The sequence below is a fragment of the Macrotis lagotis genome, chromosome 4 (assembly GCF_037893015.1).
Source record: "Macrotis lagotis isolate mMagLag1 chromosome 4, bilby.v1.9.chrom.fasta, whole genome shotgun sequence".
Taxonomy (NCBI): domain Eukaryota; kingdom Metazoa; phylum Chordata; class Mammalia; order Peramelemorphia; family Peramelidae; genus Macrotis; species Macrotis lagotis.
In genome coordinates, this window is record NC_133661.1 from 180,967,974 (window position 1) to 180,994,934 (window position 26,961).

Consider the following 26,961-nt stretch of genomic DNA (forward strand, 5'->3'; position numbering starts at 1 on the left):
CATGTCTTGCAAGAGGGAAAAGCCCCCTAAACCTGGCCACAAGGTCAGGTCCCCCTGGAGCATCACCCTTACCGTTCTCTAATGATCCCTATCCATTTCTTTGATTCGTCCACCAAATCCCGGAACTGATCGTTGGTGACAATGACCCCATCTGTCTCCTCTGATAGCTTCACCATAAACCTGCTCAAGGTTGGGGTGGAGAGAAATCAATTCATCAATTGGATTCAAAACCACCTCCTCAATTCCAGGCTGCTCGAGTTCACTATAAAAGGATCTACAAAGGTCCTATTGGGAACCTATTAAGGAGATATCCAACAATCTCACACTGAGATATGCTGGAGAAAAAAAAATGACTGACATTTCTATAATATTTAAAAACCTACCAAATGCTTTCCTCATATTGTTGAACCTGTTAAACAAGACTGCCTAGATTCATTTCAATATCCAGTTTGTGGTTTCTATGACCTTTCTTATAATGTGTATAGAGCTATGTTTGCTACTTAGGGTTTTGTAACTGCACAGTAATATTCTGTTAGTGGAAGTTATGATGGGAGAAATCTGAAATAATTAAAGGAACAAAAGTTTGCTCTTCCAAGCATATCGATTTATTAAGCAATGCAAGTCAGTTGCTTAATAAATTGGAATGTGGTCTCAGTTTGGGAGACAGATTTTTATGTATTAAAAGAAAAAATTAATAGGATATAAACCAAGATATAAAATTAGACAATCTATTTTCTAATTGAAGAAAATATTAGGGACTTCTCCAGTTGGAAGGAGAAGAATGATCAGGTAATAATTCCCTTAAATCATAAAAAGAGATGTCAAACTCACTCCCTACTTCCCCTCTCTCCCAACTGTCTGTATTCAGTCAAAGGAATAAGGAAATAGTAACTTATTGCCCACTACTGGGCAAGTTTTCAGATAAAGCATATGAGTTACTTAATATGTATAATTGTGAGAAAACTCCTTGCATCAATCTTTGGATTTGATTAGATCTGGTCAGCATGACCTAGGTTAGTTAGATTTAGTTAGGGTCTCTAAGCAACAGGTAGAGATGGTCCAGTTTCCCAACCACAGGGCTAAGTTCAAACAATGCAATCAGGTTTTCTTAACAAGACAGACATTAAATGGAATTCAATAATTGAATAGAAAGGGAACTGAGCTAGCTCCAGAATTAAATCACAAGATGAAGTTCACTCAACTCCCACAATTCCCACTAGCTTTGACTTGCTCCAAACATTCTTGGAAAAAGTTTGGAAGTAGGCTAAGAAAGTGACTATCATGTCTATAATATTGATCCAAAGATGTCCCTCCTAGGCACATTCTCCAAGGACGTCAGTGATAAAAAGAATAGTCCTACACATGCCAATAGTTTTAGCAGTACCCTCAGTGGAAACAAAGTAAAAATAATTTGCACAGCATATATACTACTTTATGTTGGAAGTCCATGAACAAAGAAATAGTTAAGCATTCATATCCCAAGGGGAAAGAAACTTAACATACCATCAGAGAGCCCTTGCTCTTCATCTGAGAGAATAACCCAAGCCTATTATCTGAGAAATGTCCATGCAAATTAGAGGTAGAACTCCTAGAAGACTCATTTCCACAGAAACTGGTTACTAGCCCATATACTATGCAGTTTTAGTGATAAAGCTTTCATCCCTAAAACCAGTAGAAAAGGGGGGGGGGGGAACACTCCCAATCTCCTCAATTATAATTTCACATGTAAATCTCCACCTTGGCCCAAGCCCAGAAATTATAGATAAGACCTTCTACAACCTTATTGATCACCAACACTTGTAACCCTACTAAACAGTATCTTGGAACTTCCTAAAAGTAGGGAACATTTTTAGCATATTTCTGAGATGGAATTTTGTCTGAACAAAAGAGGAAAGCTGAGAAGCCATCTTGGTAGCTGCCACACCAACACATTAATTCAGAAAGAGATTGGGAGGACTAAACAGTCCTTCCCCCCCAGTTTCAACTGGGGACATATCCTTTAATGTCTTTTGTCTACATATCTTATGTGTTGTCTTCTCTTTTTTTTTTCTTTCCCTAATAAGGATGCTCATTTAAGAGGTGTTTGTTGCAAAATGACGGAATTGAAATGGTTAGAAGAAATTGATCTAGGATTGCTTCTGTAAATGGCTCTAATTTGCTTCATAAACCCACAGGACAATATTTTGTTATTATTATTATTACTGTTGAGTAAAGTTAAGTTTTTTGGTCAAGTTCTATGAATTCTGGGGTCAGGAATATCTGAGCATAAATCTAGCCTCAGACACTTATTAACTCCATGATCCTGGTCAAATCAGTTTGTCTACCTCAGCTTCCTCATCTACAAAATGGGATAACAGCTCTTCCCTCCCTCCCAAGGTGGGGTGAGAATAAAAGACTTAGTATTTGTAAAGTGCTTCACAAACCTTAAAGTAATTTACAAATACTAGTTGATGTTGTTATTTTTGTTATTTCATCAGTTAGGAACATCATGTTTTACTTATAATTTGTAATGTTGTATTGTAAATTGTATTGCTTGTAATTTGGGCAAGTTTTTCCCAAGATTTCCTACAATTGATTTCTGAATAAATAAGTAGAAAAGAGTAGAAACCTTGATTCTAATTAACTAGTTACTAAATACAAGAGAGAAGTAATCATTTCTCTCAACTGCTTTAATCTTAATCTTTCCCATCTCTTTTTTTGACTCCGTTTTTAAATTTATTTACACAGTACTAAAATATTCTTGTTGTAAGAGTAAAACATAATTGCCCTCCCCCCACAAAAATAAAAAAAAAAACTCATGAGAAATAAAGTGAAAGAAAGAGAAAAAAATGTGCTTCAGTCTGTGTTCTGATACCATCAGCTCCATCTCTGGGGTGGATTGCATTCTTTATCATAAATCCATCAGAGAAGTTACTTCCATATTTTTCCACAGTTGCTGTTGCTGATTATAATTCCCTCCATGTATTCCTCCCCACTACCATTTATTATATTTTCTCTCCTTTCCCTCTGTCCCTCCTCAAAAATGTGCTATGGGGCAGCCGAGTGGTACAGTGGACAGAGCACCAGCCCTGGGTTCAGGAGGCCCCAAGCCCACATCCCAACCCAGAGACCCAGCAACTACCCAGCTTCTTGGTCCCAGACAGGCCACCCAATCCCACCACCTTACAAAAAAGTAAAAAAGAAAATATATTACATCTAACTATCCTCTCCCATGATCTACCCTCTCCCTCTATCACCTACATTCCCCCTCTCCTTCCCCTGTCTCCCTTCTTTCCTTTTTCTTCTAGATTTCTATACCCTATTGAGTATGTATGCTGTTTCCTCTCTGAGTCATTTCTGATGAGAAGAATCCTCTTATTCTGCCTCACCTTCCCCCCCTTCCATGCCATTGCAAAAGCTATTTCTTGACTCTTTTACATGAAATATCTTAGCCTATTCTACCTCTCTTTTTTCTTACTCCCAGTTCATTTCCCTTTCACCCATTGACTCCATTTTTACAATATATTATACCTTCAAATTCAGCTCGTTCCTGTGCCTTGTCTACTCATGCTCCTTCTAAAACTGCATTAAAAGGGGCAGCTAGGTGGCACAGTGGATAGAGCCCTAGTCCTGGAGTCAGGAGTACCTGAGTTCAAATCCGGCCTCAGACACTTAATAATTACCTAGCTGTGTGGCCTTGGGCAAGCCACTTAACCCCATTGCCTTGCAAAAAAAAAACAACCCCCAAAACCCAAAACTGCATTAGATGAGAGGGTTCATATGAGTATTATCAGTATTGTCTTTCCATGCAGGAATAATTGTAATTCAGTTCATAACCATTGAATCCCTCATAATTTATCCTTCTTGTCCACCCTCTCTATGCTTCACCTGAGTCCTGTACTTGAAGATCAAATTTTCTGTTCAGCTCTAGTCATTTCAACAGGTACATCTGAAATTCCCATTTCATTCAAAACCATCTTTTCCCCTGGAAGAGGAAGTTCAATTTTTCTGGGTAGTTGATTTTCAGTTGCATTCAAGCTCTTTTGCCTTCCAGACTATTACATTCCAAGCCCTATGAGCCTTTAATGTGGATGCTTCTAAGCTGACTAGTTCCACAATATTTGAATTGTTCCCTTCTGGCTGCTTGTAATATTTTTTCTTTGACTTGGGAGTTCTGGAACTTGGCTATAATATTCCTGAAGGTTATTAATTTTTTTTTTTGCATCTCTTTCAGGAGATTGGATATCAGGGCAATTTTCCTGTAAAAATCCTTTAAAAATGAAGTCAAATCAGACTGCCTTCTGTGGGGGTGCAGTGGGGGAGGGAAGCGAGATTAGGTGGAAAAGTGTAAAATTTGATAAAAATAAATAAATAAAAATGAAGTCAAGGCTCTTTTCCTGACCATGACTTTCAGGTAGCCCAATAATGTCTCTCCTAGATCTATTTCCCAGATCAGTTATTTGTTCAATGAAATATTTCACATTTTCTTCTAGTTTTTCATTCTTTTGGTATTGAATTATTGTAGCTTGATTCCTCACAAAGTCATCAGCTTCCTTGAGCTCCATTCTACATTTGAAGGATTTGTTTTCCTCACAGAGCTTTCTTATCTCCTTTTCCATCTTGCCAGTTCTGCTTTTTAAAACATTCTTCGCCTCATTAACTTTTTGGATTGTTTTGTCCATTTGACCTAAACTGGTTTTCAACATGATGTATTCTTCAGCATTTTGGGGGATCTCCTTGACTAAGCCACTGATTTGGTTTTCATGTTTTTCCTGCATTGTTCTCAATTCTCTTCCCAATTTTTCCTCTACCACCCTTACTTGATTTTCAAAATCTTTTTTCAGCTCTGTCATAGCCTCAGCCCAAGTTCTATATTACTTGGAGTTTTTAGATGCAGAAGCTTTGACTTTTTCCATCCCCTGAGTATGCATTGATCCTCCGTGAGACCAAAGTAATTGTCTATGGTTAGGTTCCTTTTTTTTTCCTGTTTACTTATTTCCCCAGCCTGTGCCCTGGTTTGTGGGTGCTTCCTGAGATTATGAGTATTATTGGGGCACCCCTGCAAGGACCTCAGTTTCTTCAAGGTCTTATGAGAGGTTCTGAAGGTTCTCCTGGCCTGTGCTTTGGTCTGTGGATGACCACAAGCACACCCTTCTGCCCCAGGGCTGTGAGGAGGGTCCCTGCTCTATGATAGTATGGGGGCCCAGACTGCGACCAGGATCTGAATATGGACAAAGCCCCAGAGTCCCCATCTCTTTCAAGACTTTTCTCTACTTCTTTTTCTGTCTTAAATATATTCATCATATTAATAATTTTCCCCCACAAATATTTCCCCCTATCCTATTAAAAAAATCAATCTGTTCTTCAACCATCCTTTATAACACAGTTAATGTCATCATCTCATTTTATGCTACATTGGCAAAGCATGGCATTGAAAGCCCTGTTGTAGAATGTAAGAATCAATAGGAGCCCTATGTTCTTCCAAAAGAGACTCCCTAATTTAGAGAATTATCACAAATACTCATCCAATGGGAAAAAGAAAAGAAAAAAGTTCTTGCATAAGAAACACCACTGTCAAACTCTTTGATCAAGATATCTATACTCACTGCTTCCATTTCCCTCACCAATCTCTCTCTTCTCAAGTCCTTATATCCTAGCTTCTGTTCTTATCATTCCACTAGTTACTAACAACCTCCTAATCAACAAATTCAATGGCCTTTTCTAAACCCTCATCTTCCTTCAATACAGCTTTTGATAGTAATAACTTTCTGGAAATATTTTGCTCCTCTAGTTTCTGACATTCATGCTTCTGGTTGTCCTCTCATCTCTCTGACTACTACTGTGGCTCCTTCTTGCTCCTTTATCATGATCAATATTCAAAGGTCTTTCTGGTCATTTTTTCCTCTTTCCTTTTCTCCCCTACCCTTCCTTTGGTGATCTAATACACTCTTAGAGCTTCAATACTCTTTTTTAGATTTTTCCCTGATCTAGTATCTTCCTTGATGTATAATTAACACTTGGACTATTATCCCTCCCTGATTTCTCTTCCCACCTTTAGATTTCATTTTCGTTTTTTTTTTCTTCTTTTTAGGTTTTTGTAAGGCAAACAGGGTTAAGTGGCTTGCCCAAGGCCACACAGCTAGGTAATTCTTAAGTGTCTGAGACCAGATTTGAACCCAGGTACTCCTGACTCCAGGGCTGGTGCTTTATCCACTAAGCCACCTAGCTGCCCTAGATTTCATTTTCAACTACCTATAACATATTCCACAGATTTTTCAAGATCTCAAACATCTTTTCCCATAAATGTGTTCCTCTTTGTTGAAATAGCAAATCACTCCAGTATCTTGGGCAAGAAAATCCCAAAATAGGGTCATGAAGACTCAGACATGACCAAAACAACTGAATATCCAAAAACTCCTCTTCCTGTTTTCAATGATACCACCATTCTCCCAATCAACTACCCCTACATTTCTGAAGTCATCTTGCACCCTTTCTTGGTCACTATCTCTTCTAAGAAATATCCTATCAGTTACCAAGTGGTATTAATTTTATTCCTTTGTATTGTCAGAGACTAGTACTATGATTAACATATAGTGGCTTTTAATCAATGCTTACTGATTGATCTGTGCTGTATCTTTCAAAAACATTTCTTTTTTTTTTTTTGAGGTTTTTTTGCAAGGCAATGGGGTTAAGTGGATTGCCCAAGGCCACACAGCTAGGTAATTATTACGTGTCTGAGGCCAGATTTGAACTCAGGTACTCCTGATTCCAGGGCCGGTGCTCTATCCACTCACTGAAACACCTAGCCGCCCCCATTTCTTTCTTAATCTCCTTATTGCTACAACCTTAATTCAGTGTCTCTTTGTTTTTAAAGTTATTATCTCTATAAATTCCCCCCATCTTTCCTCTCCTAATCTATTCATATAATTACTTCCAAATTTATATTCCTAGTATACCACTCTGATTATGTTACTTGTTTACTCAGAAACTTTCAGTGGTTCCTTTAGAATAAAATCCAAACCTTTAGACCAGTTTTTAAGCTAACTCCAATCTACCTCCAATGTATCCTGCATACTCCATCCTCACTTTTCCCATTCACCTCTGTCTCCATCACATATTCTATTCCCCAGATAAACATGGACTAGTTGGCTGCCCCCTACATTTTCATTGCTCATTTTTAATAACCATACCTGAAATGTATTCTTCCTCCCTAGTTCTTCCTCCCTAGTTCTGACTATCTTCTAAAATTTCTGTTTCAGATGCCACTTCTTTCATGAAGTCTTCCATAATCAGAATCTCCCCTTCCCCACAGTTAAAATGTTTCATTTAGTCTCATGGCACTTTTTCTTCTTATTAAGCACTAATGTATTCTAACTTTTGTTACAAATGTCAAATTTTAAACTCCTTGAAGGTATGTATCCTGAATCTCCTACTGTGCCCTGCACCAGGAAAGGGAAACTTAATGAAGATTTTCTGAATAAACAAATATAAAAACCTACTCTAGTTCTAAAAATTCCAGTCTTTGGTTTCAAACATAATGAAATTCCCTTTGTGAGCCCTCCCCCCCACCTTCCTTTCCCTTCACTAGTTTTCCCTCAGAAAGGACTACTCTCAGACCCTATCTTCCAGGGACATTATCCCCAGGGTCTCTTTTCTTTTTCTTTTTTTTTTATTTTTTAGGGTTTTTTTTTCAAGGCAATGGGGTTAAGTGGCTTGCCCAAGGCCACACAGCTAGGTAATTATTAAGCGTCTGAGACTGGATTTGAACCCAGGTACTCTGCCGGTGCTTTATCCACTATGCCAACCTAGCCGTCCCCCCTTTTCATTTTCTTAGAATTGTTTTGGTACTAGAACCTAAGATGTCATCCTCAAACTCTACATCCAACCCAATCTCCTTATATCCTTCTCCAACAATGCTCAAGAGGGGCTGCTAAGTGGTGCAGTGGATAGAGCATCCGTCCTGGAGTCAGAAGTACAAGAGTTCAAATCCGGCCTCAGACGATTAATAATTACCTAGCTGTATGGCCTTGGGCAAGCCATTTAACTCTATTTGCCTTGCAAAAATCTAAAAAAAAAATCTACTTCAAAAAGGCTCAAGAAGTTAAGATGGTAGAAGTCTTCTTTTAGAAATAGTAAAGTTGTACAGAAATGTGAGCAACTTAAATATATTTCTCACAGAGATCTTGGAAAGTAGATGGCTCAGTATTATCATTCCCCCTTTTACAGATGAGAAAACTGAGTCTAAAGGGAATAATTCACCTATAGGCCTCACAGGTATTGAGTTTCAGAGCTAGGATTCAAACTCTGGTCTTCTGAACTCTGTCAAAAACCTTATCATACACCACAGTGCCTTGTGTGGAAAGGTGTTACCTGTCATCATAGGAGGTGACCCTCTTGCCATCCACGAATCGGGAAGGGGTAATGGAGAGCAGGCTGAGAGAATGCAGCTTCGTCAAGTAGTGACCCTCTGGGGGAAGGGAGAGGGAGCAGTGGGGTCAGTGCCAGATGAAAGAGTCAAAGGATGAATGGGGGTGATAAAGTCAAAGCTGGGATAATGAAAGCAGAAGAGGCAAATGAACGAAGAGGTGGATATAATACAAGTCCAGGCAGGGGAGGGAGGCACCAAGGGAGGGAAAGGCTGAGAACTAACAAAAGTACAAAGACTTTACTTGCCCTCACCTCTTACCCTACTGTTTTTCCTCAGCCTCCAGTTGGGTAGAAAAACAGTGATCTCTCGATGCCCTCTATCCCAGAAATATTGTACAGCTAGAGCAATTCCCCGGCAGGAGAAGAAGTGCTGGAGGCCATGGCTAGAAGGGGAAAAAAGAAAGGGTGGTCAGGGATGGAAGTAGAAAGAGTCATCATTTCCTTAAAACACAAGTTAAAGGGGACAAGACAAATTAGAGCCCTATTCTGATCCCTGATAATGTCCTATAATACCCACACACCTCCCCCAAGAGCCACCCCTAGGGTATAGCAAATCAGGGCAATGTTTATTTGGGCCACAACCCAACAGACTACCAGTGAAACCCCCTCATGTCAAGGAATCACTTAGAAATCACTAAAAAGGAAATTATTACCAAAAGTCTGGGTCTGGCTTCCTTGATATCTTTATTTCCTTCCTTGCATCATGATAATGGCACACTTACAAAGAGTTAAAATTGGATCTACAAAGAGTTTTTTCTCATAATCCTATAGAATAGGTATTATTTCCCTCATCTTACAGAGGGGAAAACAGAGTCAGAAAAGTTCTGTGATAGCTAATTAAATATTAGCCTCAGAATTTGAACCCAGGTCTAGACTGACTTCAAGTTCAGCACCTTCTACTCTACCACATAGTCATCCTATTTATTACTGAATGGAAGGCATTATGCTGGATAATTCAGAACAAATATATACACACTACACATCCTACCTCTATATATATATACATATAATAAATATAGTATATTTTGGAAGGAGACAATTAGGGTTAAGTGACTTGCAGGGCTATAAAGATACTTTTCTGAGACTGGATTTGAACTCAGGTTCTCCTGACTCCAGGATCAGTATACTATCATGGCAGCTAGATGCCTATATACATATTGTAGATGTGTGTATATATTAACATATACATATTAATATAAGCATATAAAATATATATACATAATCCATATACATAGGTATATATACACATTTATTTATGCTCATATATCTGCTCTCAAGAGGCTTACAGTCTTTTTTTTGGGGGGGTTAGGTTTTTGCAAGGCAAATGGGGTTAAGTGGCTTGCCCAAGGCCACACAGCTAAGTAATTATTAAGTGTCTGAGACCAGATTTGAACCCAGGTATTCCTGACTCCAAGGCTGGTGCTCTACTACACCACCTAGCCACCCCTGGCTTACAGTCTTGTAAAGGATTTCAAATTACATGAATAGCTTTTTTTTTTAGGTTTTTTTGTTTTTTGCAAGGCAGTGGGGTTAAGTGGCTTGCCCAAGGCCACACAACTAGGTAATTACTAAGCCTCTGAGGCCAGATTTAAACTCAGGTACTCCTGACTCCAGGGCCAATGCTCTATCCACTGCACCACCTAGCCCACCCGAGATCAAATTATATGAAGAGCTGTGACAAGGCAGTTTTGACAAGTGAGTGGTACAGACAAAAAGTACTATACATTCAAAGGAGGAGGAATACCCTCTGAGTTAGTTTAGTCAGGGAAGGCTTCATAATAAATATAAGACTTGTTTGGTTTTTGACAAGGCAATGGGGTTAAGTGACTTGCCCAAGATCACACAGCTAGATAATTTTTAAGTGTCTGAGGCCAGATTTGAATTTAGGTCCTCCTGACTTCCGGGGTTCGTGCTCTATCCACATGCCACCCAGCTGCCCCTGAACTATGCCTTAGCTAAGTGGCACATATTCCTGTCAAATTTTGTCTCACTTTTTCCCACCTCAGTATTTTTGCTCACCCTGTTCCCTATACCTATAATGCTCTCCCTGCATCTCTGTCCTTTGATATCATACCTTTCATTTTTGGTCCAAAACTGCACAATCTAACAGACAAGTGCTGGTTTTTGATTCAAAAAAAACCTGAAATCAAATTTTACCTCTGTAACCGACTTTTTTGGACCTAAGTTTCATCATCTATAAAATGAATGGACTGGATTAGTGTATTTCTAAGGTTCTTTTCAGGTAGCTAGGTGGTAGAGTGGATAAAACACTGAACTAAGAATCAGGAAGACTTCTCTTCAAGAGTATATATCTCGGGGTGGCTAGGTGGTGCAGTGGATAGAGCACTGGCCCTGGAGTCAGGAGTACTTGAATTCAAATCCAACCTCACACACTTAATAATTACCTAGCTGTGTGGCCTTGGGCAAGCAACTTAACCCCACCTGCCTTACAAAAAAAAAAAAAGTTTAAATCTTACCTCAGATTCTGGGCAAGTCACCTATTCTCAATTTCCTCAACTATAAAATAGGCATAATAGTAGCACCTGACTTTTTTTTGGTTAGGATTAAACAAGATAATATTTTAAATCATTTGCTACAGTGCTTGTGCCACAAGTGCTTTAGAAATGTTTTTTTTTCCTTCCTTCCTACTTAAGATATCTATTAGGTATCTCAGTAGATAGAATTCTGGACCTGGAACCAGGAAGACAAGTACAAATCTGTCCTCAAATACTTGCTAGCTGTATGACCCTAGGCAAGTCACTTTAATCTCCTTTTTGCTTTAATCCATCAGAAAAAGAAATGGCAAACCATTCCAGTATCTTTGCCAAGAAAACCCTCTGGACTGCATGGTCCACAGGGTCGTGAAGAGTTGGAGACAACTGAACAACTCACAATAATCACACACTCCTTTATATCTTTCTTATGTGTGTGTATATATATCTCATCATCTCTATTAAATTTTAAGTTCTCATAGTAAACATAGTACCTGATGCTTAATAAATATATGTTGAATAAATGAATGAAAAACACTTGGATTAGTTGAGATGAAAGGACATTTCAGATAGGGGTGCTCTCCATATTTGACAGCTTCTTTCCCCTTTCAAGGCTACCTTTGATATTTGTTGTAACTAAATTTCATCTTGGTAAACCACATTACACCTTGATACCCGGATCTCCAAAATCATTGCCCTAGAGTCCCATTATTACTCACACCATCGCCACATTGCTGCCATCAATGATGATATGACGAAGCCCTGGTTTCCCAGGGATGTTTTCAAGACTCAAAGTGAAAGGTACTCTCAGGGCCTCATGAAAACGCTGGAAGCTGGTCACCAAGTTATTCACTTGCGGATGGACAAATGGCACATGTTGGTCACTGCTCACAGTCTTGGGGCATTTGCTCTTCTTCCGATTCTCCCTGAAAACTGGACCACTGGCAAAGCAGTGGATTGGCTGGCAGTTTGGTTGTCTCTGCTTCTCAGGTTCCCCAAAGTACTTCAGCAGCGAGACAGGGACAGGGCCAAAGGGCTGTCCACAAGACACATCCCGAAGAATATCTGTTAAGATCTCTGCCCTGGCAAGAGACATCTCTGGGAAAGGGGTCACCAGTTCTTGTATTGGTCCTTGTTCACCAAAAGTACTAACCAACCTTGGTTCATGAAGCCAGGTGGGAAGTATCCCTGGTTCCCAATCCCCAACAAGAGTGCTTCTCTGCAGGCTCCCTGAGCAGACATCATAGCCCCCTGGTGTCAGGGTCACTGGTCTCTGACACATTTGAGGAGCTGTTTTTATCACCTGCCACCACCCTGGGTTACAAGATGGGGGCACCAGGATGGGGTCCCTGAGGAGAGGTCTACTCTTCCAATCTAGTCTCACAGGGATAGAACTTTGTGCTTGCACCTTATATTTGAGGGGAGTTGCTTGCCTAGGTTGATTGTACGATAAGTTGCGCCCCCATTCTAGGCCCCAGGGAAAAGGGGACGAATGCCCATCCTGTACCCTCCAGAAGGTTGAGTGCCCTACACCACAATGCTGAGGCCCTAACCACAGAGGTCTGCAGGGACTACCTTGCCCCCAGGTTCCAGGGAAGCCCACACTCTTCCAGGAAGCAAATGGAATTGTAGCCTGGGACTTAAAGGCAGTTTTTACCTCGAAATTATGGAGCTGCTTCTGTGCTAACCCTACCTCCCTGATTTGGGCAGAGCGTAATTTCGTATAATTCTCAGAAGAGAAATTTACCCTGTGTTGCTCTGTCCCTTCTTCTGAACTCTTACCATGAGGGTCCTCCTTCCTCTTGGAAGAACTATCCCCCCAACGAATACGGGGTTCTGAGGAAGGTTTATGGGAACCTTGTGCCTTTGAGGCACTAGCAACATTAGAAGGCCCGGTGAGGGTAAGTGGGCTCAATCCATCCCCCAAGACCTGTCTTATTAAGCCAAGCATCTCTTCCCTAAAGGAAGGGGAATTGACTGGCCGTTTATTCCCCCTGCAATTGGGAATCAGATTAGGAATCTCCCTATACACACGTTTGCCCCTGTTTCGTCCCCCTAGTTCTAGGATGGTCATGCCCTCTCTAATTACATGTCCCTGTCTATCTTCTGTCTGGCTAACCTTTCCAGGTTCTCCACGTGACCCACAGTACTGGCCACGTTGGAGCGCCCTGAGCTCCAAAAGGGGTTTGGCTGATATCCTCCCAGGTCGAGGCCTGGGAGAGCCATCCAGGGGAGCTTCAAGAGGGCCCATCCATTCTGCATCTCCTCCATCCTTCACAGCTTCCTGCACCAACCTCAAGAGCTCCTCCTGGACAGCCAGAGGCAGGCGAAGCAGGGCCCCAGAGTGCTCATCCTCTCGGCCTTCTAACAGGGCCCGGAAAGCCTTATTTACCTCAGCCTCTGGGACCCCTTGGGACTTGGGGGATGAGAAGGAGTCACGCCCTAGCCGCTTTGCCAGTCCCTCTACCCGGTTCTGGGCCATGAAGAAAGCTTCAGCCAGGCCCCCCAGCAACAGGGAGCCTGGAGCTTGGGGCACCATATGGGCTGAGGTGCCCCAACATAAACAATCCAGAAAGAGGCTGCAGGCTCCAAGAAAGATACAGTGTAGGGCTGGTGGGTAGTTGACCTCCTCCCATAGCTCCGGACTGCATAAGCCTTTCACATATTCCTGGTGAAAGAAACATAGAAAAATTAAGAATTCTCTTTCTCTTTCCCAACCACTCACCACCCACCAATTTGACTTTGCCTTTGGTACCACAGCCTAAATATAAGTAGAGGGAAAAAAGCCCATCAAAGATAAGGGTTCATAAGCCAAGGTCTACAAACTTTTTTTCTTAACATTTGGATAATTTATCTTAATATGATTTATTTCCTTTGTAATCCTGTTTATTTTATGCAATTAAAAACATTACTCTGAGAAGCTTCACCAGATTGCCAAAAATGTTCACATAAAAAAAAAAATAGGATACCCTGATTAAGAGGGACTCAAGATGCTAGAAGGTCCAAGCTGGACTCAGAATCACCTGGGCTAACCCATACCACAACACTGGCATCTATCCCCACTCAGTTCTAAAAGCAATCTCTCTCTTTCCTGTCACACAAACCCATTTCTCAATATAATAGAGATAATTGAAATTGGGTGTAGAATGGGAAGGGAAGAAAGACTTGAAAGAATAGGGACATAGGACTGTGGATAAAAATTAAAAATAGAGTTGTAAGGTAGGTGAAAAAAATAGTCTAAGTCAACATGGGGAGGGAGGTTGGTTTAAATCATATTTTTTGCTTTCATATTATCTCCATTCTTGAATATACATTACTTCCTTTTTCAACTAATTAAGCCATCCCTTGTAACAAAGATTTAAAAGGACAGAGGGGAAAGAAGGTCAGTAAAATTAATCAAAACATCAATAACTGATAGTACATCCAATTTTACACATCCATAATCAAGCAATAAACTTTCGTTAGCTATATTAAGTGGTCTACTGTCTTAAGGAAAAGAGAGGGAAGGGAGCGAGAAAACTTAGAATTCAAAATTTTATATAAGAAATAAATGTTAAAAATTGTTTTTACATGTAATTGGAAAAATAAAATAATATTTAAAAGAAAAAAATAAAAAATTTTAAAGTACTTATTATGTGCCAGTCACTGTGCTAAACACAAGGATACAAAACAAGATTGCCCTCTGGGAGCTTATTTACAATCTAATGGGGGAGACAACATGTAGACAATTATATACAAAGTAATCTATATATATACAGGGTAAATAGGAAGAAATTAAAAAGAAGGAAGGAACTGGAAATAAGAAGGCTTGGAGAAGGCTTCTTGAAGATGATGGAATCTTGTTGAAACATATAGGAAGTCAGGGAGGTTAGTAGTTACAGTACCCCTTGCCTAGAAGGAAGAGGGAGATCATTGTAGGCATGGGGAAAACCAGTAAAAATTCCTGGACCTGTACATTCCCATAATCCATAACTACTCTTCTCTTCCTTGCAAAAAAAAAAAAAAAAAGAGGAGAGGAACATATCTCCTCAACTCTTCTCTTGGAATCCAAGCTAAGAAACATGAATTCTAAGTCTACTTCTGTAGTCAAGTGGATATGTGATCATGAGCAAGTCCTTTATCCCTTATGGGTCTCAGTTTCCTAATCCATAATTAGATAATTACATAAGATCACCTCCAAGGTCCTGTTCATTCCTGAGATATAGCAGTTATATATCAAGTTGTCATTCTTTCTCTTTTCCCAAATAAGCTTTTTCCCCCCTTCAATTAACAAGCATTTACTTTCTCTCCCTCTCATTCCCTCGCTCCCATAACTGGTTATAAATAATGTACCTTAAAGCAACATATAAAGACTGACTATTGGTATAGTAACTATGAAGATCTATGTCTAGTACTCACCCAAATCACTCTTTATGCCTTAGGCTGTTTGGGTTTGCTAATTACATGCATTTTTATGCTAGATAGTACTATGGATAGAGTGCTGGGACTAAAGTCAAGAAGACCTGGTTCAAATCCATCCTCAGCTAACTGTGGAACCCTGGGTAAGTCACTTAACCTGCTTGCCTTAATCCATTGAAGAAAGAAATGACAAACCACTCCACTATCTTCACTAAAAAAACTCCACAGATGGTATGATCCATGAGCTCATGAAGGGTGAGACACAACTAAACAATATAATATCACTTTAAGACTCCAATTTGCTCCAACACCTTAGAAAATCCCCCGTTTTCCATTGTAACCAAGATCAAAAGAAATGTAGTAAATTGGGAAATCATTTTTACAACTAATATTTCTGACAAAGAACTCGTTTCTAAATTATATAGAGAACTGAGTCAAATTTATGAAAAAACAGACCATTCCCCAATCGACAAATGGTCAAAGGATATGCAGACACAATTTACAGATGAGGAAATCAAAGCGATCCATAGTCATATGAAAAATTGCTCTAAACCATTACTTATTATTAAAGCATCTCTGAGGTACCACCTCACACCTTTTAGACTAGACACTATGAGCAGAAAGGACAATAATCAATGTTGGAAGGGATGTGGGAAATCTAATACATTGTTGGTGGAGCTGTGAACTCATCCAAACTTTCTGGAGAGCAATTTGGAATTATGCCCAAAGGGCAATTAAAATGTACACCCTTTGATACAGCAATACCACTATTAGGTCTATACCCTGAAGAGATGATGAAAAAGGGTAAAAACATTACTTGTACAAAAATATTCATACCAGCCCTGTTTGTGGTAACAAAGAATTGGAAATTGAGTTTCTGTCCATTAATTGGGGAATGGCTGAACAAATTGTAGTATATGTATGTTATGGAACACTATTGTTCTATTAGAAACCAGGAGGGATGTGAATTCAGAGAAGCCTAGAAGGATTTGCGTGAACTGATGCTGAGTGAGATGAGCAGAACCAGAACACTGTACACCATAACAGCAACATGGGATTGATGATCAATCTTAATGGACTTGCACATTCTATCAGTGCAACAATCAGGGACAATTTTGAGGTATCTGTGATGGAGAATACCATCTGTATCCAGAGAAAGAATTGTGGAGTTTGAAGACTATTACCTTTAATTTAAAAAAAAAAGTTATCTTATGTAATTTTGCTGTCTCTCATATTTTACTTTTTCCTTAAGGATATGATTTCTCTCTCTCAACACATTCAATTTAGATCAATGTATAGCATGGAAATGACGTAAAGACTATCAGACTGCCTTCTGTGGGGGGTAGGGGGAGGAAAGTGAGATTAGGGGAAAATTGTAAAATTCACAAATAAATAAGACATAAAAAATTTAAAAAAGAAATCCCCAGTTTCAATAAATCTCCAGTTTTTTCTACCATAGGAAAACAATCCCCTACTAACATGGGATACCAATCCTCATGGACTGCTGAAACCAAAACATTCCCCACCTACATGTCTAATTGCTTCACCCCTGAGAACCCACAGAAAGGAAATTACCTCTCCCAATTCAAATCAGCACATTCTTGCTTTTTTAAAGTTTCAGTGAGGTCCTTGGAGCACTGAAAGATTAAGTGATTTGCCCAGATTTTATGATGATGAATTTTGTCCTTCATTCCTGAAGAAGACCATGACATCAAGGAGGTGATGCCATGACAAGCACATGAATTTGATTTGAGTATTGTGCTAAGTTACCAGTTTCACCTTCTCCTCCAGAATCATCTGGGTCCAGTGACCAGATATAATTCAGGACAACTGGAGATGGTCCTGGATGCAAGGCAGTCAGGATTAAGTGACTTAGTCAAGGTCAAAGAGCTAGTAAATTGCAGGTGTCTGAAACTGGATTAGAACTCCTGTCCTCCTGACTTCATGGCCAGTGTTCTATATGCTACACCACCCAAGATTACCCAGGATTACAAAATTAGTAAACATCAGAGAAAGGACTTGCTTGTATATAGATCTCTATGACTAAGCTGCTGGCACAGAGGAGATAACACTGGATCTGTTGTCAGGAAGATCAGGGTACAAAGTCTGGCTTCAGCCACTTACTAGCAGTGTGATCCTGGGCAAGGCACTTAACTTCTTTCTATGAGGATCAAATGAGATAATATTTATAAAATTTGTTGGTACATAGTAGGAACTATATACATGCTTATTCCCTTTCCCTTTCCTTCTCTAATCAATTAAAAAAACTGCTTCTCAAGACTCATAACTGAAAATGACTTTATATAATACATTAAATCTGCAAGGAATTTTTCATACATCATCTTGGATGTATATTATTTAGTTGTTTCTGTTGTGTCCAATTCTTCATGACTCCATTTGGGGTTTTCTTGGCAAAAATACTGGAATGGTTTGCCATTTCCTTGTCCAGTTCATTTTACAGATAAGGAACTGAGGCAAACAAGTGACTTGCCCCAGGGCCACACAGCTAGTAAGTGTTTGAGGATGGATTTAAACTCATGAAGATGATCTTCCTAATGCCAGGACCATCACTTTAACAACCATTGTGCCACCTACCTGCCACTCTGGGATGTATAAGTGTTTCCCAACAGTTTCCCAACATCTGGTAAAGTGCTGCAAGTACCATTCCCAATTGTACAGATGAGAAAACTTCAGCTCAGAGCACAAAGGCCCTAAGTACTGAAGACAGGATTTGAATGGAGGTCTTTCCTGATTAAATCTCCAGCAATCTATCCAACCTCCAGCTTGGGTGACTTTGCAGGAGCTGGAGCAGAGTGTGGAATCTTGACCTATGACTACATCATTGTAGGAAACTCCTAGTGAAGAAACTCCCTCTACCAATTTGGATTGCCACCTGATCTGAATTTATATTCTTAGAATTGCTTTAAGTTACTGAGTGGCTAAGTGGCCTGCCTAGATTAACAAAGCCAGGAGATATTAAAACTTGAACCCTGGGTTCCTTGACTTCTATCTTCTATTAACTACTGTCCACTTCTATTGATAACATGAATGATGATGCTGATGATGATGATATTCAAATTTATATAGCACTTTTTTTTAACCAGCTCTGTGATTTCACAAGCATTAGGAATTCCTAAGTGAAGAAACTCCTTTGACCAACTCAGACTGACCACCCTACAGTGTCTAACCTTAGAGTCTGAGAATAGTGAAAGATTAAGAACTTGGGTCTTTAATTCCAACTATTTAGTTCACAGAGAATCAATAATTGCTACTATTCTGATGTTTTGATACTATAATGAATTCATCATTATAAAAATTCCTTCTATCAAGATACTCCAAAACTCTACCAGGACTTAGCTTGTAAAATTCTTGTTCATATCTTTCCATGAATCCTCCTACCCAAAACAATAGAGATCTTTCTCTTGTGGTTTGGTTATCTTAGGATGTCTTATCATTGTCTCTCATTTCAACTACAAAAAAGGCCCACCTTAGGGGAGCTAGGTGGCGCAGTGGATAGAGCACTGGGCCCGGAGTCAGGAGTACCTGAGTTCAAATGCAGCCTCAAATGCTTAATGATTTCCTAGCTGTGTGGCCTTGGGCAAGCCACTTAACCACTTAACCCCATTTGCCTTGAAAAATCCTAAAAAAAAAAAAAGCCCACCTCCATGTTACTTTCTCCTGATACAGAGGTAAAGGATGGAGAGAACAAAATTTTGAAACATTTATTCTTTTAGGATATGGCAAACATAGAAATTTGTTTTGCTTATTTTTATATGTTGGCAACATGGGTTTTGTTTTTCCCTTAGTTCTCAAAGTGGGAGAGGAGGAAAAAGGAGGATTTGAATAAAAAGACCCACCTTCAAATCAAAGCTATCCATTGTCATATGAAAAATTGCTCTCTAAATCATTACTGATTAGAAAAATGCAAATTAAAGCAGCTCTGAGGTACCATCTCACACCTACCAGATTGGCCAATATGACCAGAAAGGCCAGTGTTCAATATTAGAAGGGATATGGGAAATCTGAGACACTAATACATTGTTTTGGGGGGGTTTTAGGATTTTTCAAGGCAAATGGGGTTAAGTGGCTTGCCCAAGGCCACACAGCTAGGTAATTATTAAGTGTCTGAGCCCAGATTTGAACCCAGGTAGTCCTGACTCCAGGGCTGGTGCTTTAGCTTTTAGCCACCCCCCGACACTAATACATTGTTGGTGGAGCTGTAAACTCATCCAACCTTTCTGGAGAGCAATTTGGAATTATGCCCAAAGGGCAATAAAAATGTGCATACCCTTTGATCCAGCAATACCACTTAACTGGATCTATCTGAAGAGATGATGAAAAAGGGTAAAAACATCACTTGTACAAAAATATTCATAGCAGCCCTTTTTATGGTGGCAAAGAATTGGAAATCAAGTAAATGTTCATCAATTGGGGAATGGCTGAACAAGTTGTGATATATATATATATATATGTATATATATATATATATGTATGTATGTATGTTATAGAACACTATTGTTCTATTAGAAACCAAGAGGGATGAGATGTCAGAGAAGCCTAGATAGACTTGCATGAACTGATATTGAGAGAGATGAGCAGAACCAGAAGAACATTGTACACCATAACAGCAACATGGGATTGATGATCAATCTTAATGGACTTGCACATTCTATCAGTGCAACAATCAGGGACAATTTTGAGGTATCTGTGATGGAGAATTCCATCTTTATCCAGAGAAAAAATTGTGGAGTTTAAACAAAGACCAAAGTCTATTACCTTCAATTTTTTTAAAGTGTTTTATGCACTACATAATTTTGCTATTACTAATATTTTATTTTCTCCTCGAGGATATGATTTCTCTCTTAACACATTCAATTTTGATCAATGTATAGCATGGAAACAATGTAAAGATTATCAGACTTCCTTCTGTGGGGGGGATAGGGGGAGGAAAGGGAGGGTGGGGGAAAATTGTAAAACTCAAAAAACTACTACTGTATATAACTGGAAAACAAATAAAATATTAACAACAACAAAAAAACCCACCACCTTCCCAGTCACATAGGTCCTCAGTAACAAAGACAGTATAAAAATAATGATAGCTAATATTTCTAGAGCACTTTAGAGCTTACAAAGTGTTTTACAGATCTTATCTCATTTGAGCTGCAAAATAACTATGGGAAGTAGGCCCTGTTATCATTCACATTTTATAGAGTAGGAAAAGATTATAAATGATTTGCAAAAGATAACACAGCTAGCAGGTGCCAGCAAGAAGTTGGATTTGATTTCAAGCCCTTCTTGACTCCAGATCCAGTGTTCTATTCTCTGCACCACCTATCTGCCTGCAATACACTATAATGGAAACACTCCTGTCTCTGGAGTCAAAAAAGTTGGATTCATATTCCACCTCTGACAATTACTGGAAATGTGACCTTGGGTTGAAGTCATTTAATGCTCAGGTGGGATTGATGAAGAAAAAAGGCTACCTACTTCTTAACAGAGAGGTGAGGGACTCAGGGTGTAGAATGAGACTTACATAAGGCATCGCAGAAGTCTTCAAGCAGGGGGTTTAAGCTATTAAAGTAGCTCAACTCTTCTTTAAGACTTCTGAAACACCCTTTAAAGTAGGTATTTGTTCTGTTGGGGCCTATTTGTTACAAGGCTTTTCTTTATTGTATGTTTTGAATTAAATGGTGGGAAGGATGAGAGGGAGAGGAAATTGTTTTAATTAAAAAAATTTTTTTTCCAAAAGAGATTAAACTAGATGACCTCTGAAGTCCCTTCCAAGTTTTATATCTGTTAAACTAATATATGTTTTTGCACTACTCAATTCACACATGTTACCACAAGACACTGCCTCCTTACACTAAAAAATGCACATTTCACACATCATGTAGATGAGTAATCTGGAAGTCAGAGAAATTAGGTGATCCAGGATAAATGAAATGACAGTCCAAGAGTACCTATGTGCTCTCACAAAATGCAAGTCATTTAGAAGAGATCAACATCACCAGCCCTCTATCTATTCTTGCTTCCTCTATATTAATTCTTCCTTTCACATCCTAATTTTATAATAAAATTAGCTTTTCCTACCTGTCAGCTTTTCCTACCCAATTTTGTTTTTTAGAATCACTCCATTATACACAACTCAGCCCCAACTTTTCTTTCAAGCCATCCTTGTAATGATGAGTTTTAAGAATACTAATTACATTTTCATATAAATAATAAGTAAACAGTTTGACCTTAATGAGCACCTTATAATTTATCTTTAATGTTTTCCTTATATTTCTTATAGATCTTTTATATCTAATTTTCCATTGAGTTCTAGTCTTTTTGTTACAAATACTTGAAAGTCACATGTCCATTTTATTTTCATTCAGGATTATATGAGGAAGAAAATAGTGAGTAAAAATAAGATGAAGAGAAATTCACAAATAGTATCTATAACTTTAAATGTGAATGGGATATTTATAGAAGCTCTCTTTGTGGCAGAAAAGAACTAAAAATTGCAGGAATATCTATCAATTGAGGAATCACTACACAAGTTGTGTTGTATAAATGTTCTGGATTACTCCTGTGCTATAAGAAATTATGAGCTCAATGATATTAAAAAAGGCATGGAAAGACACGCATGAAATAATATAGAATATAGAATGAGTGGAATCAAGAGAACACTGTATACAGTAAAAACAATACAGTTTTAAAAATTACTTTGGAGGGGCAGCTAGGTGGCACAGTGGACAGAGCAAATGGCCCTGGAGTCAGGAGAACCTGAGTTCAAATTTGACTTCAGACACTTAATACTTTCCAGATGTGTGACCCTGGGCAACCCCATTGCCTTGAAAAAAAAAAAAAAAAAGAGAATGACTTCAAGCAAATATGTCATTTTGACTATTATGAATATACTAATTAAAATAAAAGACATGTGAAGAAAGACAACATCTGCATCCAGAGGAGAGCTGATAAATTTATAGAATAATTATACATATATAAGAGAGTATGTATATTTACAACAGTCAAAATGACAGTTCAAGTTACCACATTTTAAGCAAGACTTGAATTTGTAAACTGAAAGAACAGTCCCAAAGAGCAGTAACTAAAGAATTAGTGTCCATCTAGAGGGATTTGTAAACTGAATGACAAGTCCCAAAGAGTAGTGACAAAAGAATTAAAGTTTATCTAGAGAGGAGGGAAGTCTCACATAGAGCGCTTCAAATATCTGTCATTAGCCTTGAGTTATTCAATATTTTTATCAATGACTTTGATATAGAAATAAATAGTAGGCTTTTCAAATTTGCAGAAAAGAGATAGTTAACAATATACTATAGAGATGGGATACAACACCTTGATGGGCTAGAACAATGTATCAAATATAGTAAAAGAAAATGTTAAAAGGGAAGATACAAAGTTCTATGCTTGAATTTTAAATATAGTTAACTGCACAATTAAAATGTAGAGACTATGAGGCTAGAGAAGAATTCAGGTAATCGGGTAGCTAGTTGGTACAGTGGAGTCAGGCATCAGGAGGACCTGAATTCAAATATGGCATAACTAGCTATGTGACCCTAGGCAATTCATTTAACCCTAATTGCTTCCCCTCAACCCCCCTCCAAAAAAAGCAAAAAAAATTAATAATAATAATAATAATCCAGGTATTAAAAGTATTTGCAGCACACTATAAGCTGAAAATGAATCAACTGTGTGGTTCATTTGTCAAAAAACTAATGTAGTCTTAGGCTATGTTAACAGAGGCAAAATACCAATAATAGAAGTTAACCCCACCCTCACAATACTCTAGTGGAGCTACCACTTTAGTCTGAAATCTCACTTTTCACCTGGACTACAACAGCCTCCTCACTGGTCTCCCTGTTTCCTGTCTCTGTTTCTCTGTCTCCCACCCCCAATTTATCAGTCCTATTTCTGCCAAATTAATCTTCCTAAGGCAAAAATCGTGCCTTGTCACACCCCACTCAAGAACTTTCAATGATTCTATTACATCTAGGGTAAAATTTGATTGTCAGAACTTGTTGGACATTTAAAGCCTTTATCAATCTGGAGACATTCTGCCTTTCAAAGCCTATTTCATATCCTTCCCCTTCATGAAATGAACATTCCAGCTAAACAAACCTACTTGCTGATACCTGCAATCTACCTTCCATTTCCTGACTTTATTACTTATCCCTGAGTTGCAATCCTTCCTCACCTCTGCATTCTAGAATCCCTGACTGTCTTAAAGCACATAGACTCTCTCTCATGATAGACTTTCCTAATCCTTCCTTAGTGCTTTCTAACTCATCAAATAATCATGACTATATTCACTTACTTATATGGGATACCCCTAGTAAAATGCAAGCTCACTGAAGATAGGGACTCGCTTTAAGATTTACCGTTGTGTTATTTTATTTTTTATTTTTTGCATGGTGCTGGGATTGGCTAGGTGTCCGGGACCATGGGGCCAGGTGGTTGCTGGGTTGCTGGGTCTCTGGGGTGGAATGTGGGCTTGGGGCCTCCTGGCCCCAGGGCTAGTGCTCTGTCTGCTTTGTCACTCAGCTGCCCCACAGTACATTTTTGAAGAGGGACAGAGTGAAAGGAGAGAGAAAATATAACAGATGGTAGTGGGAAGGAATGGATGGAGGGAGTTACAATCAGCAACAGCAACTGCGGAAAAATATGGAAGTAACTTCTATGATGGACTTATGATAAAGAACGTGATCCACCTGAGACAGAGCTAATGGTATCAGAACACAGACTGAAACATATCTTTTTCTCTTTCTTTTACATTATTTCTCATAGGGCTTTATATTTTTATGGGGGGGAGTATTATGTTTACTCTTAAACAAAGATATTTTACTAATGTATAAATAAAAACAAAAAAAAAGAAAAAAAAAAGATTCACCTTTGTGTTCCCAACATCAAGTGTAGCTATAACCCCTCTTCTACATGACAGTTATATATAAAGTTTGAATACAACCTGACAGGCATTTATTTTGTTTCTTTTTTTTTTAGAGGCAATCAAGGTTAAGTGACTTGCAGGGTCACATAATAATAAATGGCCAAGGCAGAGTTTGAACCCAAGTCCTCCCGATTCCAGGGTCAGGCTGCTGTGTCTGCTACATCATCAATCTGCAAGTATTTATTAATATGTAACTTAGGGTAGTGGATAAAGAACTAGCCTTGGTGTCAGAAAGACCTGGGTTCAAATTCTACCTTGAAATTTAACCCACTGTAGAGATAAGATAAAGACTTGGAGACAAATAGTACAGATGCATATAAAATAGACAGATTCTATCATTAAACAGCAACTTAAAAGTTAATCACATAATCCAATTGTAGAAGAATAAGTGGTTTGTAATGAGTTTGTAAGGGGGAAATAACAATATATTTAATGTAACTATGAAGTTGTATGTTTCTCTACATTATTTATTGCCTATTTCTTTTATCTTTGATGGCAGCATTTCATAATAAAAAAAAAATCAATGAATTTAGAATCTGAGAATCTGGATTTGAATCCTAGTTTTGCTCCTTACTAGCAATATGGCCTTTAACAAATCATGTCTTCTCCTGGATTTCAGTTTCCCATTGTTAGGAATGCAATATTGCATTAGAAATAGTTTTAGTAGTAAGAGAAGAAAAAGAAATTGAAGGAATTAGAATAAGCAATGAGGAAATAAAACTCATTCTTTGCAGATGATATGATGGTATATATGGAGAATCCTGGAAAAATCAACTAAAAATCTACTTGAAACAATTAACTTCATCAAAAGGATGAAAAATAAACCTACATAAATCATCAGCCTTTCTATATATTACCAACAAAACCCAGCAGCAAGAGATAAGAGAAATTTCACTTAAAGTGACAATAGCCATCATAAAATACTTATGAGTTTACCTGCCAAGGCAAATATAGAAACTATGGGAACATAATTACAAAACACTCTTCACATAAATAAAGTCATATTTAAACAATTGAAAAAATGTCAGTTGCTCAAAGGAAGGTCACATTAATATAATAAAAATGATAATTCTACCTAAATTAATCTACTTATTCATTGCCAACAATCAAACTACCAAAAATTCTTTTGTAGAACCAGAAAAAATAGTGACAAAATTCATCTGACCATTGTGGTTTTTCGCAAGGCAATCAGAGTTAAGTGACTTGCCCAAGGCCACACAGCAAGGTCTGAGGCCGGATTTGAACTTAGGTACTCCTGACTCCAGGGCCAGTGTTCTATCCACTGCACCACCTAGCCACCCCTGACAAAATTCATCTGGAAGAACAAAAGATCAAGGATATAAAAGAAATGAATGAATGGGGGGGATTGCAAAAGAAGGTACCAATTCTAAAACTATAACATACAGTGGCAATAATCGAAACTGTGTGGTGCTAGCTAAGAAACAGAGTGGTGGGTTAGTGGAATAGATTAGGTTCACAAGACAGAGTAGCAAATGACTATACTATTCTACTGTGGAAGTACCCCAAAGACTCCAGTTTCTGTGATATGAAGTTACTATTTGACAAAAAACTTCTGGGAAAACTGTAAAATAGTATGGCAGAAACTACGCACAAATCAATATCACACATTCTATACCAAGATAAGGTCAAAATCAGTAGTATTAGATATAAAGGGTGATCCCATAAACCAATAAAGAGAACAATGAATAGTTTGTCTCATCTATGGAGAGGAGAGAAGTTTGTGGTCTAACAAGAGATAGAGAATATTATAAAACGCAAAATGAATAATTTTGATTACATTAAATTTAAAAGGGTTTGCATGAATAAAACCAATACAACAAAGACTGGAAGAACACAGAAATCTGGGAAATAATTTTTACTCTAAGTATTTCTGATAAAGGACTCATATCTAAAATATATAGAGAAATAAGTCAAATTTATAAGAATACAAGTCATTCCTCAATTGATAAATGGTCAAAGGATATGAACAGGCAGTTTTCAGATCAAGAAACCGAAGCTATCTATAATCATATGAAAAAATGCTCTAGATCGCTAATGATTAGAGAAACGCATGCAATTGTAAAAATAAAATAAAATAATATGACATTTTAAAAAAGAGTATATATAATATATAAGCTGACACACAGTTCACTGCATGAGGGAAAAAGTAGGTTACCATTAATGGTAAAGGATTTTCTCAGCCTTAGAGAAATCTCTCTCCAGCTGATCAAACTCAAGAGTTACCCTGGCTCCATGAGAGAAGCAATGGAAGCATGAACGGAAGGTAGAGATTAATAATGTACAGAAGAAAAAGGATTCAACAGATATCAGAGAAGCAGAATTGAGAAGACTTGGCAATTGTTTGGATGTGGTTGAGGAGGGTAGGCAAGAAGGAAAGCATCAAGTATGATTCCAAGGTTAAGAATTTGACAACTAAAAGGATGATGGTATTTTCAGAAGAATTAGGTAAATTCAGAGAAGGGGAAATGAGTTCCATTTTCTTGAGTTTGAAATGTTTAACAATAAGATATCAAAATTGAAGTGCCCAGTAAGAAGTAGATTATTCAGATCTGAAATACGGAAGAGAGATTAGGTTTCAATGGTTCTCTATTACTTAGGTTCAGACTCCTCAAACTTAGCATTCAAGATCCTCCCTAATTTAACTAACCTGCCTTTTCCTAAACTTACATCTCATAATTTCCCCACCTGTTATGT

The 26,961-nt window shown here is 38.3% G+C and overlaps 1 protein-coding gene across 1 annotated transcript in view; it reads right to left on the reverse strand.

Annotated features, from left to right (window-relative positions):
• Positions 1-26,961, reverse strand: part of NYNRIN (NYN domain and retroviral integrase containing) — a 42,117-nt gene that overhangs the window by 8,241 nt on the left and 6,915 nt on the right. The window contains exons 3-6 of the mRNA XM_074234772.1: positions 11,618-13,566; positions 8,659-8,789; positions 8,350-8,446; positions 73-180 (exon numbers count right to left, since the gene is read on the reverse strand). Of these exons, the coding sequence (XP_074090873.1) occupies positions 73-180; positions 8,350-8,446; positions 8,659-8,789; positions 11,618-13,566 (2,285 nt within the window). The remainder of the gene's footprint in view (positions 1-72; positions 181-8,349; positions 8,447-8,658; positions 8,790-11,617; positions 13,567-26,961) is intronic.